Source organism: Symphalangus syndactylus, chromosome 11, assembly GCF_028878055.3.
Source record: "Symphalangus syndactylus isolate Jambi chromosome 11, NHGRI_mSymSyn1-v2.1_pri, whole genome shotgun sequence".
Classification (NCBI taxonomy): Eukaryota; Metazoa; Chordata; class Mammalia; order Primates; family Hylobatidae; genus Symphalangus; species Symphalangus syndactylus.
This window is the reverse complement of record NC_072433.2, coordinates 26244604-26257037: the sequence shown is the minus strand read 5'-3', so window position 1 is coordinate 26257037 and position 12434 is coordinate 26244604. Positions and strand designations below refer to the sequence as shown.

At 50.0% G+C, this 12434-nt stretch overlaps 2 protein-coding genes across 2 annotated transcripts in view; both read right to left on the bottom strand.

Annotated features, from left to right (window-relative positions):
- Positions 1–7523, bottom strand: part of ATP6V0D1 (ATPase H+ transporting V0 subunit d1) — a 43465-nt gene extending 35942 nt beyond the window's left edge. Inside the window, exon 1 of the mRNA XM_055298591.2 lies at positions 7247–7523. Within this exon, the coding sequence (XP_055154566.1) occupies positions 7247–7376 (130 nt within the window). The 5' untranslated portion in view covers positions 7377–7523. The remainder of the gene's footprint in view (positions 1–7246) is intronic.
- A 1332-nt stretch (positions 7524–8855) lies between these two features.
- On the bottom strand, positions 8856–9686 carry AGRP (agouti related neuropeptide). The gene is made up of 3 exons (XM_055233231.2): positions 9554–9686; positions 9310–9395; positions 8856–9103 (listed from the first exon to the last, which is right to left on the bottom strand). The coding sequence occupies exons 1-3, from the start codon at positions 9681–9683 to the stop codon at positions 8921–8923; spliced, it is 399 nt and encodes a 132-aa protein (XP_055089206.1). The 5' UTR covers positions 9684–9686; the 3' UTR covers positions 8856–8920.
- Between the last annotated feature and the right edge of the window lie 2748 nt (positions 9687–12434).

Here is a 12434-nt window from a genome sequence, read left to right as displayed (position 1 = left end):
CCCTCCCTAAAGTACCCTGCACCTACTGTGCACTCAATGCTGTTTTGATGGTCACTCAGTTTGCCTGTTAGACAGGCACACTTGCCCTAAGCAAGACCTGTGTGACATACTTGTATTAGCCACTCAAGGCCCACCATGGCACCTGTGTCATAGGAGTGACGGCAGGGAATGACCACAGTGGAGCAGCTGGCCTCTCCAACTGTTCACTTGGTCCCAGGCCCTGTGCTTACACTTCATAAATATCTCAGAGACCCTAATATTATTCTCATTTTACAGCTGAGGATAAATAACTTGCCCAAGGTCACAAAATCAGTTAAGTGGCTGCGCTGGGATCAGTTCATCAGTAAGGTCTTCTCTAACTGTCTAGACATTGTCTCTGCCCATCCACTGCTGCCACCTTCTAGCCTCACCTTCTTCTGTTCTCATTAAGGTCTCCTATGACCTCTGAATGACAAAACCAAATGGAAGGCTGACTTTATCAATCTCTTGGCCACATTTGGCACTCACTACCTCATTTATTTTCAGGCTCTCCTTTGGAGCTACCCACATTTCAGGGAATGACTTTGGCCTTTTTGGCAGGACCATCATCTTCCCCCAAGTCCTTTGATCAACTGAAGTGCTTCCTGGGGGAGGGTCCCATCTTCAGCCTCTACTCTTCTGACTCCATGGTTATCTCTTGGGGACCGTGGACACACCGCTACCTCAATTTCCCAAGCTCAGAACTGTCACACCTGAGCACCAAAAATAGCCTTCGTATCTCCACTCAGATGGCTCACAGATCCCTCAATTTCATCTTCTCACTCCTCCAACCTGTTCCTTCTCCTACATGCCACCGTCATTTCATTTTGCCACCTACACAGTTGCCTAAGCCAGAGATGAGGACATCAACCTTGACTTAATTCTTCCCCCAGCCTTCCTACCCAACCCTCAAGTCCTATCAAATCCCCTTCCTAAAATTCTCCTGCAATACTCCCAGCCAATGCTTGAGGTCAGGCTGCCTTCACCCCCAGCCTGGATTACTATAAGAACCTGCAAACTGTTCTTTCTGCCTCCAGGGTGGCCTCCACCTTCAAATTGCAGGTATCCTCTAAAGTACAAGTCTAATAGCTTTACTATCCCATCCCCTGCACTCAGGACAGAGTCCTTTCTATGGTTTTTACAATCCTTCAAGAGCTAATCTCTCCTTAACTTTCCAACCACACTCCTAACCACCCCACAGTCTGTGCTAAACGACTTGCCACACCATCAACATTTGCATCTGCAGTTTCATGTGACATTGCAACTGGAGATTGGCCAAGCCCAGCCTGGAGTCTCTCTTCTTCTTGCATAAAATTGTCTCTTGTGAAATAATGTTGAAAGGCACAAAGAGATGTAATGGACAGAAGACAAATGAAATCAGGGTAGAGAGGGATAAAGTGTTCTGGACAACAGCCAGCACATCACACATGGGCGCTTCACCCATGGCCTCCAACGATCTAACTCTCTGGCTGAGAAGAACAATCTTCAGGACCACTAGCTCACATGGAAGTTGAGAAGGTTACAGGACTCCTCTTGAGTGTTAATTATATTTCTTTACAACAGGAGGGAGATGTCCTGACTGGCCCAAGTATCAGGTAGAGCTCCCATTCCAAATTAGTAAACTGGCATTCTGGTACTCATCAGCTGAAGTGGTGCTACGTAATCCAGCAAGCCATTTGCTTCTCTGTATTTTCCAAGTTTCTGAGTAAGAGAAGAGCTAAACTAGCCATGGAAAAAACCAAGAATGATGTCCAATATAGTATCAATGAGAACCCCATATGACTCAGATTATGGTCTCTAAATACAACTTTTTAATAAAAAGAACCAAGTCTCCTAAGAGAAATGAAGACTACGTCTGGGTCAAGAAATGTTCAAGGTAAGATTAGAACATACAGGCATCCCAAGCCAGACGGAGTGGCTCACACCTGTAATCCCAGCACTTTGGGAGGCCGAGGTGGGTGGATCACCTGAGGTCAGGAGTTCAAGACCAGCCTGGCTAACATGGTGTAACCCCATCTCTAATAAAAATTAGCCACGCGTGGTAGCGTAGGCCTGTAGTCACAGCTACTCAGGAGGCTGAGGCAGGAAAATTACTTGAACCTGGGAGGCAGAGATTGCAGTGAGCTGAGAATGTGCCACTGCACTCCAGCCTGGGCAAGAAAACAAGATTCCATTCCAAAAAAAAAAAAAAAAAAAACAGACATCTCAGATAGTAAGGAAGCTTTCAACAGCTACAGGGTTACATAAAAAAGACTTGGCAGTCAACTGAAAAAGCTTCCACTGGCCAAGAGACAATTTAAGCATCAATAAGGTTAATCAACTGAAACATAATAAATACATTAAAATCCATTAGTGTGTGTGTTTTTTTTTTTTTTTTGAGACGGAGTCTTGCTCTGTCGCCCAGGCTGGAGTGCGTGGCGCAATCTCGGCTCACTGCAAGCTCCGCCTCCCGGGTTCACGCCATTCTCCTGCCTCAGCCTCTCTGAGTAGCTGGGACTACAGGCGCCCGCCACAACGCCCGGCTAATTCTTTGTATTTTTAGTAGAGACGGGGTTTCACCGTGGTCTCGATCTCCTGACCTCGTGATCCGCCCGCCTCGGCCTCCCAAAGTGCTGGGATTACAAGCGTGAGCCACCGCGCCCGGCTAGTGTGTTATAATACTAAACAAATCTTGGTTGGTTTAGTCACAAAGCCTCATTAGTCATTTTTGGAGGATGTCAGTGAAACAACTCATTATTTTGAAACCTGGTAACTATTGGAAAGAAGTAAGCATTTATCTTAACCTCTCCTATACAGACTGTATCTCAGGATAACTAAGTAGTTGATTACTCGAAGTTTACAGGCATAGAAGTAGTCAAGCTGGCAACTACAGAAGGAAACAGAATTAGAATAGCACTATTTTGCAACCCCCAATGAAATGATGGCTCCAGTCAATAAATGTCAATTATTCCTTACATCATAAAAAGAGAAACTAGGTATTATGTGCCTCCCAATAGAGGTACAAACATTAGCTGGATGTAGTGGCTCATGCCTGTAATCCTGACACTTTGGGAGGCTGAGGTGGGTAGATCACCTGAGGTCAGGAGTTCCAGACCAGTCTGGCCAACATGTTGAAACCCCATCTCTACTAAAAGTACAAAAAAACTAGCTGGGTGGCTGGTGCCTGTAATCCCAGCTACTTGAGAGGCTGAGACAGGAGAATTACTTGAACCTGGGAGGCAGAGGTTGCAGTGAGCCGAGATCGCGCCATTGCATTCCAGCCTGGGCGACAGAGTAAGACTCTATCTCAAATCAAAAAAAAAAAAAAAAAAAAAGAAGTACAAACATCACCTATTAAGTATCTACAAAAAAAAAAAAAAGAATTGAACCAAAATCTGAGCAAGCCTCTAGACCTACTACTAATTTAAAGTGGGAACAAGGGACAGAGGAACAAGTTCAACTATATGTCAGAGATGGGATCAGTAAAATTGAGATGGATGGAAAATCTATAAATCAAGTGATCTAACTTCAATCTATATATTAAAATACTTGAGAGAGTACCAACTGAAATGTATGGATCATATTTGGATCCCAATTGAAACAAATCATATTTTAAAAATTTGAGACAATCAGGGGAATTTGAACACTAAATGGACATCTGATTACATTAACAAATTACTGTTTTTAAGGAAGGAGGAATAATATTGTCATTTTTTTTAAATACTCATGACTTTTTTCAGAGATGCTGAAATATTTACGACTGAAATGGTATGCTGTCTGGGACTTACTTCTGAATAATTTGGGAGTGGGGCTATAAATGGAACTAGCATTGAAACAAGACAAGATAATTATTCTATCAATAAGAATTTATGATTGTTGTAGTTAGATGATTATTACTTAGGGGCTCATTATATTATTGCTTCTTATTTGTATATGTTTGACAGTTTGACAGTATCCATAAAAAAGCTTTTTTTTTTTTTTTTTTTTGAGACGGAGTCTCACTCTATTGCCCAGGCTGGAGTGCAGTGGCGCAATCTCGGCTCACTGCAAGCTCCGCCTCCTGGGTTCACGCCATTCTCCTGCCTCAGCCTCCTGAGTAGCTGGGACTACAGGCGCCCGCCACCACACGAGGCTAATTTTTTTGTATTTTTAATAGAGATGGGGTTTCACCGTGTTAGCCAGGATGCTCTCGATCTCCTGACCTCGTAATCAACCCGTCTCGGCCTCCCAAAGTGCTGGGATTACAGGCGTGAGCCACTGCGCCCCATCAATAAACAGTTTTTTGTTGTTGTTGTTTTTTTTGAGATGGAGTCTCGCTCTGTCACCCAGGCTGGAGTGCAGTGGCACAATCTCGGCTCACTGCAAGCTCTGCCTCCTGGGTTCACGCCATTCTCCTGCCTCAGCCTCTCCGAGTAGCTGGGACTACAGGTGCCCGCCACCACGCCCGGCTAATTTTTTGTATTTTTAGTAGAGACGGGGTTTCACCGTGGTCTCGATCTCCTGACCTCGTGATCTGCCCGCCTCGGCCTCCCAAAGTGCTGGGATTACAAGCGTGAGCCACCGCACCCGGCCAATAAACAGTTTTAAAGAGAAAAGAGGAAAGGGAAATTCTGGAGGGTACAGGTACAAACAATACTGAAAACAAGGGTTAACATTTACCTAGCGCTTACTCTGTCCTTGGTGCTGGGCTAAGTGTTTTACATGTTGTAGCTTGTTGACATTTCACAACCTGTGTGAGATAGGTTCTGTTAATATACCAGTTGAAAAACCCAAGGCCCAGAGGTGTTAAATAGGTTATCTAAAGTAGTCCAGTAATTGGCAGGATTGGAATTCAACCCCAGGTTTGCCTAACTCCAAAGTCCACCACACTTTGTGCACCAAGTGCTGGAGGGATGGCTTGCATGAGGGATATGAGGGATAGAAATGTGTGTGAATGGCCAAGCGTGGTGGCTCACACCTGCAATCCCAGTACTTTGGGAGGCCAAGGTGGGTGGATCACTTGAGGTCAGGAGTTCGAGACCAGCCTGGCCAATAAGGCAAAATCCTCTCTACTAAAAAATACAAAAATTAGCCGGGCATGGTGGCACATGCCTGTAATCCTAGCTACTCAGGAGGCTGAGGCACGAGAATGGCTTGAACTGGTGAGGTGGAGGTTGCAGTGAGCGGAGACTGCACTGCACTCCAGCCTGGGTGACAGGGCTACACTCTGTCTCAAAAAAAAAAAAAAAAAGAAAGAAAAGAAAAGGAAAGGAAAGAAATATGTGTGAATGAGCAAAGGATCCCTGAATGCCACACTAAAGATCTAGATGGTATTCTACAAGGTGGGGGAGGGGGCGGGAGGGTGGGTGCCTATGTTGAGCGGCGTTATAGGAAAAATGTGTAGAAAGAATGGCCTAACATGTTTATGGGGGATGATAGAGGGTCCCCTGGGAAGATGAGAAGAATGCTGTACCCCCAGAAGCTCTGTTATAGGACAGTGGACAGCAGCAGGAGTGAGGAAAGTCAAGAAGAGAAACAACCAACCCAATGTCTATTGATGATCAATGATGTTCACCTTAGATTTAGGCAAATAAAGACCTTCGACAAGTCCCAGGCAGTCCACAAAACTCACATTAAGCTCCAACTGTGTGCCAGGCCCTGTCCCAGGCAGCCTCCCTCTATTTCTCCCCTTTTTCCCACAGTAAGGGTAATCGGTTGCTGGCAGATGCCTACAACCCAGCATCCTAAAGTGCTCTCCTTCCCCACTTCCACTCACATAAGTAAGGTAAACAATTTTTCTTGCAGATGTACGTTAACATCATAACACCTATAATTATTGTACTGCCGGTTTTTTTTTTTTTTTTTTGAGACAGGGTCTCTGTTGGCCCAGGCTGGAGTGTAGTGGTGCAGTCTTGGCTCACTGCAACCTCTGCCTCCCATGTTCAAGCAATTCTCCTGCCTCAGTCTCCCGAGTAGCTGGGATTATAGGCGCCTGCCACCACGCCCAGCTAATTTTTTGTATCTTGATTAGAGACAGGGTTTCACCATTTTGGCCAGGCTGGTCTCAAACTCCTGCCCTCGTGATCCACCCGCCTTGGCCTCACAAAGTGCTGGGATTACAGGCGTGAGCTACCGCGCCCGGCCTGTACTGCAGATTTACATTAAAATCATAACACCTACAATTATTGTATTTTTAACAGTAAGTTTTCTATTTTAAAGGTATTTATTTTCACTTTACTGGTCTAGTTTGCAAGGCAAACAATAAATGATTTTTTAATTTGAGCTCACTTTTAACCTCAAGAAGTTTCTGATGAGAAAATGTTCTCTAGTGGGTGAATCATCTGGCCATCCTCCCCCCACCCAGCTACCAATTATGAGGCTATCAGCACCTCTCCTCAAGAGTACCACTTGAGAATCAGGGATCCCCTCACATCCTGGCCACCCTTCCCTTCCGTACCACCTGCAGAGGGAGTGGTTGGCAAGGACTGGAATTAGGGACATCTCTAACTCAGTACATCTGTTGGAGCTGTGCCTCAGAAGTCAACGCCACTCTGGAGCTGTGTGCTGAGAAGAAAGGGGAACTCGGTTTCTCATTACTCTTGTGCTCAGAAACCCTGTCCCAACAGGCATCCTCCTCGCTGAAGGGGTGGGATTAATTGGCCAAATACTTGTATATGAACTTCCAGACCTGCAAGGGCCACCCTTGTTCTCCCAAACATTGCCTTCAGGAGATACTGCCCAGCCAGCAGTTCAGAGTTGGAAGAAAACCCTCGCTAAACTGGCTCAGCAATTCCCCAGGAAGGCTCACCCCGCAGGCCAACGCGAAGACACAATGATCCCAAAGACCTTAGTGTCTTGGTCGGGGGAGGGGGAAGAGGTGGGGGACTTTTCCGCTTAGCTTCCTAAGCGTTGCTACGGGACAGCTCCTGGGCTATGTCAGGGTAAAGAGGCCTGTATGGCCACACCTCGCACCGACCAACTACCCCCGAAACACCCTCTCCTTCCAAACCGCAGGGTGAGCACAACGAGAGAAAAGGTGGCCCAAGTAGAGGTGAACAACTGCGGTTCTTAAAGCCTTGTTTGCGTTTGGGCCCGCGCCGAGCCACAGCTAAAGATAGATCCCGCTCCCGCGCGTCCTCTATCAGCCCCAGGATTCCCAGAAAGGCCTCTCAGGCCCTTCAAGACCCCCGCTTCCGGCTTCCCGGCCTACACCTCTGAACCCTCAGGCCCCGGCCAGCCTCTATCCCCGCCTTTCGCGGCCCCGGCTCACCCTCCAGCGTCTCGCACTGCACCAGGTTGAGGTAGTCGGCCTGGCTGAGCACCCCGGCCTTCAGACCGCGCACCAGTCCCTCCAAGTAGCCATTGTCCACGTTAAAATAAAGCTCTGGGAAGAATGACATGGCTGCTGCGGGAGCGGCGGGACCGGAGAACCTGGACCGGCCGGCACGAATCGCGACTCCCAGATCAGCTGACGCCGCGTCCCCAGCGGGCTGTCAAGTGCGTCAGGTGACGCGCAAGCGCTTCACGTGACCACAAGGGGGCGTGGCTCTGAGCGGCGCCCGGCTTCCGGGTGGATGCGCGGAAGCGCGGCGCAGGCGTGGGTTGGGGGATGTCCCTGTGGCGCCTGGGCGCTAAGAAGAGGACGTTTGAGGCCGGCCGCGTGGTGGCGGCGCCCGTGGCCGCAGGGTTTTGACTGGGCCTTCTCTAGCTTTCCCGGGTTTGCTGCATTTGGCGCTGCAGGGGCGGGCAGGGTAAAGAAGGGAGCGAGCCCTTCTCAAGCTTGGAAAGTTTCCAGACTGCTGGGCCAGCATCCTCCCCAGAGGGAAACTGAGGTTCGATTGAGGCAGGAGAATAGGGTCTGGAGGCAGGGAACTTGAGGCCAATACGTGCTGAATTCTGAAGCCGAATCAAGGGAAAACACCAAGGTCTGGGGCAGGGAACCGGAGGCCAACTAAGGCGAACTTCCTAAAGCTAAACCAAAAAGAAAAACCCCATCTCCCCATGTCCAAGTAACAAAGGATCAAAGGCCACTGTCCCCACAACCCTCCCCCTTCCACCACGTCTCAGTTGAAAGGGAGAGTGCCTTGGATTGGCTGCGGGCCAAGCACGGGGCCATCCCTTCGTCTGCATAGGGCGCCAATTCACCTTAGCCCCATTTATGCCTAGTGTTCCATTATTGGAACGCTAAGCATATGGGAGTTATTTATATCCTACTGCTCAAGGTCATGGCCAAGGTCTGATTGCAAAAATTCAAAAGATTGCAACCTCAGGCATAAATAGGTTAATTAGCCATGGACCAAACCCTTCATCCAGATAAGGGGTAACGGACAGGGACTGCAAAATGAGTACTTAAAACCCAGAAAACTGTAACTGAGCCCCTTCAGCCTCTTACTCAGGCCCACTCCCACCCTGCGTAGTGCTTTCTCGCTTTAACAAATCCCTGCTTTCTGCTTTCTTCCTGTGTGTCATTCGTTTGTTACTTTCTGGGTTTTGTTCAATTCTTCGTTCAAAACGCTAAGTACCACACTCCCGGCCTTCCCTCTGGTAACAGGATGAGAGGCAGGCTTTGCGTGGAAGTAGCAGCAAGCAAGCCCTGGAGCCTAAGGCTAATTCGTTAGCCAGTAGTGATAGCCCCTGTGCCACGCTGCATCCTGCTTTCCCCGCACTTGCTGTACAAGATTTTCTGGAGTGTGGCTCTTCTCTACTTTTCCCAGGGGCACCAGGACCCCTAAAAGCGCCCGTGTATGTGCCTCCTATGATAGGGTAGCCCAGGCCCTGGGATAAGAGTATGTGTGGTTTCTTGGCTTGGCGACACTCCCAACCCCTCCATGAACCCTCCCTGCTTTGACGGCCACGTTTGAAATAATCACAGCCTTGGGGTTGGTCCCATCCTTTATTCGCATTTCCTTGCCCCTACCCTAGCCCCGACCCTGACGTTGGCCAGCTAGGTGCGGCTGCAGGGGTTCATGGCAGTACCCAGCTTTCGGCAGTAGCAGAAGGCATTGAAGAAGCGGCAGTAGCACGTGGCACACGGGTCACAGCAAGGCACCTGCTGTCCCAGGCAGGACTCATGCAGCCTTACGCAGCGACGTGAGGAGCGGGGCTCGCGGTCCTGCGGGTCTAGTACCTGTGGGGGTGGGGAACCAGCACAGGCCTCTAAAGACAGATCCAGGGACCTTACCTGTCCCAACCTGTGCAGGATGGCAGTGGAGCATGGGGAGAGGTGGTCTGTAGTATCGTCGCTGGTGAGGGAGTTTGGAGCTGGGGAGAGGAGCTATTACCCAATGCCCCCTCCCAAGGGCCACCACCTTACCCTTTTCCCTGAGCAGTTACCTCTGCCAAGGCCTGAGCCTCCTGCAACAGATCCTCTTCTGCCTGTTCTGCAGTTGTCTTCTTCAGTGGCGCCCGTAGGCCCAGGCCTGGGGCAGAGGATGTGAGGGCAGGAACCCCCATGCACAAAGCACCCACCTCCCAGGGGAGGGTTTGGGAAGGGAGAAAGAGGGTTTATGCCAGGGGAGACAATTTGTAACCAGAGGGTATTCAGGCCCCGCCCAGTCCCACCCTTGCTCACACTGACCTGGGAGCTCTGGGAACAGGGCCTGGTCAGGCCTTCTGATGCCCTCCAGGGGGGCCAAGCCCATCTGGGCTCCTTGCGTGGCAGGCAGTGCCAGCAGCAGGGCACAGCTCAGCACCGCTGCGGTCAGCATGGCCTGGCTCAGCAGGAAGATGCACCACTTAGTCCCTCTTCAACCTTGGAGTCCCCTCTAGGTGCCCAGATAGAGACCCCACAGAGAGGAGGAGTCCCTGCCCAACCTGAGGACTCACCTCTGCCTCCGGGATTCTTGCCTAGAGAGTTCCCGGCCACCCCGTGCCCTCGGCTTATATGGCAGGGCCTAATGAAGGGCCACACGTGACTGATCCTGCAGCCAGGCCGTGAAGGACCCTTCCTGGAGGGTGGGGGCACAGTTCAGGCCCTCACTCCCTGAACCTGAGCCTTTTGTTCTACAAGAGGAGTGCCTATCTCCAATTTGGGGTGAGGTTTCCAGGAGCCAATTAAAATTTGGGAGCAAGAGAGGGTGCCCAGGGTCCCCAAATTTCCACAGGACAGGGACCTAGGAGCTGAGCAGGGCTGGAGCCATTAGCAATAACAAGGCAGGCGGCCCTGAAAGCTTAATTTAATTTGTGGCCCCAGAGATGCTTACTCAACCCCTATGTGGCGTGTTGTTTCCTGTGCTTCCAAGAATTCGGGTCAAGGACATTGGAGAGGGTGATGAGCCAATAGCCACTGTTGGGCCGGGGTAGGTGCAGAACCAGAACCTGGGTTTCTTTGGAGGGAATGGGGAGGGAAAAGCCCACCTAACCAATCCCAGGCCCTCCTGACTGAATTTCTGGTCCTCCCCTCCCTTTCTCCCTCCAGGTTTCTCCAAGACCCCCCACTGCTGCTCCTGTCCCCAAACCCCTTTCCACCTGGGGTTCCTGGAAGCCAAGGAAACAGAACGAACTGTTCCCTGGGTGGGCGAGCCACTGCAGAGTACAAAGCTTTCAGGCCGCCTGCCTCATTAGCGCTAATGGCTGCTCCCTTCCGCCCTGTGTCGTCAGGACTGTCTATGCCTGGTCTCATCAGCACAAGGCTGGGGTAAGGACTGCCCTTTTGTGGAGATGGCAGGACATACAGGACCCCACTGCCCCTGCCTTCCTTCACCCCACTGCAGAGCTGTTTATCACACATGTGTCCATCTGGGAAAGGAATGCAGGCTGAATCAACTTTGAGAGGATCACAAGGCCCCAGTGCACAAACTGGATTGGCACAAGGCAGTGGAAAAAAAGATGAAGGGGGACAGGTATGGTGGCTCACACCTGTAATTCCAGCATTTTGAGAGGCCAAGGTGGGAGGATCACGAGTCCAGGGGTTTAAGACCGGCCTGGGTATCATGGCGAGACCACGTTGCTACAAAAAATAAAAAAATAGCTGGGTGTAGTGGTGCATACCTGTAGTAGAGGCTGAGGTGGGAGGATGGCTTGAGCACAGGGATTCAAGGTTGCAGTGAGCTATGACTGCATCACCGCACTCCAGCCTGAGTGACAGAGCAAGATCCTGTCTCAAAAAGAAAAGAAGATAAAGGGTGGCCAGGCACGGTGGCTCACGCCTGTAATCCCAGCATTTTGGGAGGCCAAGGTGGGCGGATCACTGGAGGTCAAGAGGTCAAGACCAGCCTGGCCAATATGGTGAAACCCTATCTCTACTAAAAATACAAAAATTATTCAGGCATGATGGCACATGCCTGTAATCCCAACTACCCGGGAGGCTGAGGCATGAGAATCGCTTGTAACACGGGAGGCAGAGACTGCAGTGAGCAGAGATCACACCACTGCACTCCAACCTGGGTGACAGAGTGAGACTCCATCTCAAAAAAAAATGCTATTTAAAATGAAATGAAGTAATCCATACTCCCAATATTTATATATACTGGGACATCCAAGAAATTAAAATCACACCTCATTATGTCTTTTTCTTTGAAACAGGGTCTCACTCTGTCACCCAGGCTGGGCCTGGTCAGCACCCATGCTATGGAGAGCTCTTCATGGTCTGGTGTGGACAGGGTGGGAGTGGAAGACCTCCTCCCACCCAGGTGCTCAGTGTCTTACCTCACCTACGAGCAGTGGCTGTCTTCACCTGAGTGTGTGCACACAGGTGTATCAGCCCCATGGGCAGTGATGGACGAGGGCTGAGGCACTCACAGGGCAGCCCATGCCCTGGTCAGGTCCAGTGGGGGAGAGATCAAGAAAACCCACCGCCAAAACACAATGAGCTGTGATCACGCCACTGCATTCCAGCCTGGGCAACAAAGCAAGATGCTGTCTCAAAAAACAAAAACAAAACTAAACAAACAAACAAAAAAAACCAGCCAGGTGTAGTGATTCACACCTTCTTGAGCCCAGGAGTTCAAGACCAGCCTGGGCAACATAGTGAGACTCTGTCTCTACAGAAAAAAAAAAAAAAAAATTTAATTAGCTGAATGTGGTGGTGCACACCTGTAGACCCAGCTACTCAGGAGACAGGGAGGAGGATAGCTTTGGCCCAGGAGATTGAGGCTGCAGTGAGCCATGGTGGTGGTGGCTCACGCCTATAATCCCAGCACTTTGGGAGGCTGAGGCAGGCAGATCACCTGAGCCTAGGAATTCGAGGCCAGCCTGGGCAACATGGCAAAACCCAGGTTCCATTTAAAAAAAAAAAAAAAAGGCCAGGTGCGGTGGCTCACGCCTGTAATCCCAGCACTTTCGGAGGCCGAGGTGGGCAGATCACGAGGTCAGGAGATTGAGACCATCCTGCCTAGCACAGCAAAACCCTGTCTGTACTAAAAATACAAAAAAAAAAAAAAAAATTAGCCGGGTGTGGTAGCGGGCACCTGTAATCACAGCTACTTGGGAGGCTGAGGCAGGAGAATGGTGTGAACCCG

What these genes read in the sequence shown, in the direction of transcription:
- AGRP (XM_055233231.2), bottom strand. Translation starts at nt 9,683, where the DNA reads ATGCTGACCGCAGCGGTGCTGAGCTGTGCCCTGCTGCTGGCACTGCCT. An exon ending in CCTGTTCCCAGAGCTCCCAG is followed by an intron (nt 9,396 to 9,553) that starts GTCAGTGTGAGC and finishes CCTCTGCCCCAG; the next exon opens with GCCTGGGCCTACGGGCGCCA. An exon ending in AGGCTCAGGCCTTGGCAGAG is followed by an intron (nt 9,104 to 9,309) that starts GTAACTGCTCAG and finishes CCACCCCCACAG; the next exon opens with GTACTAGACCCGCAGGACCG.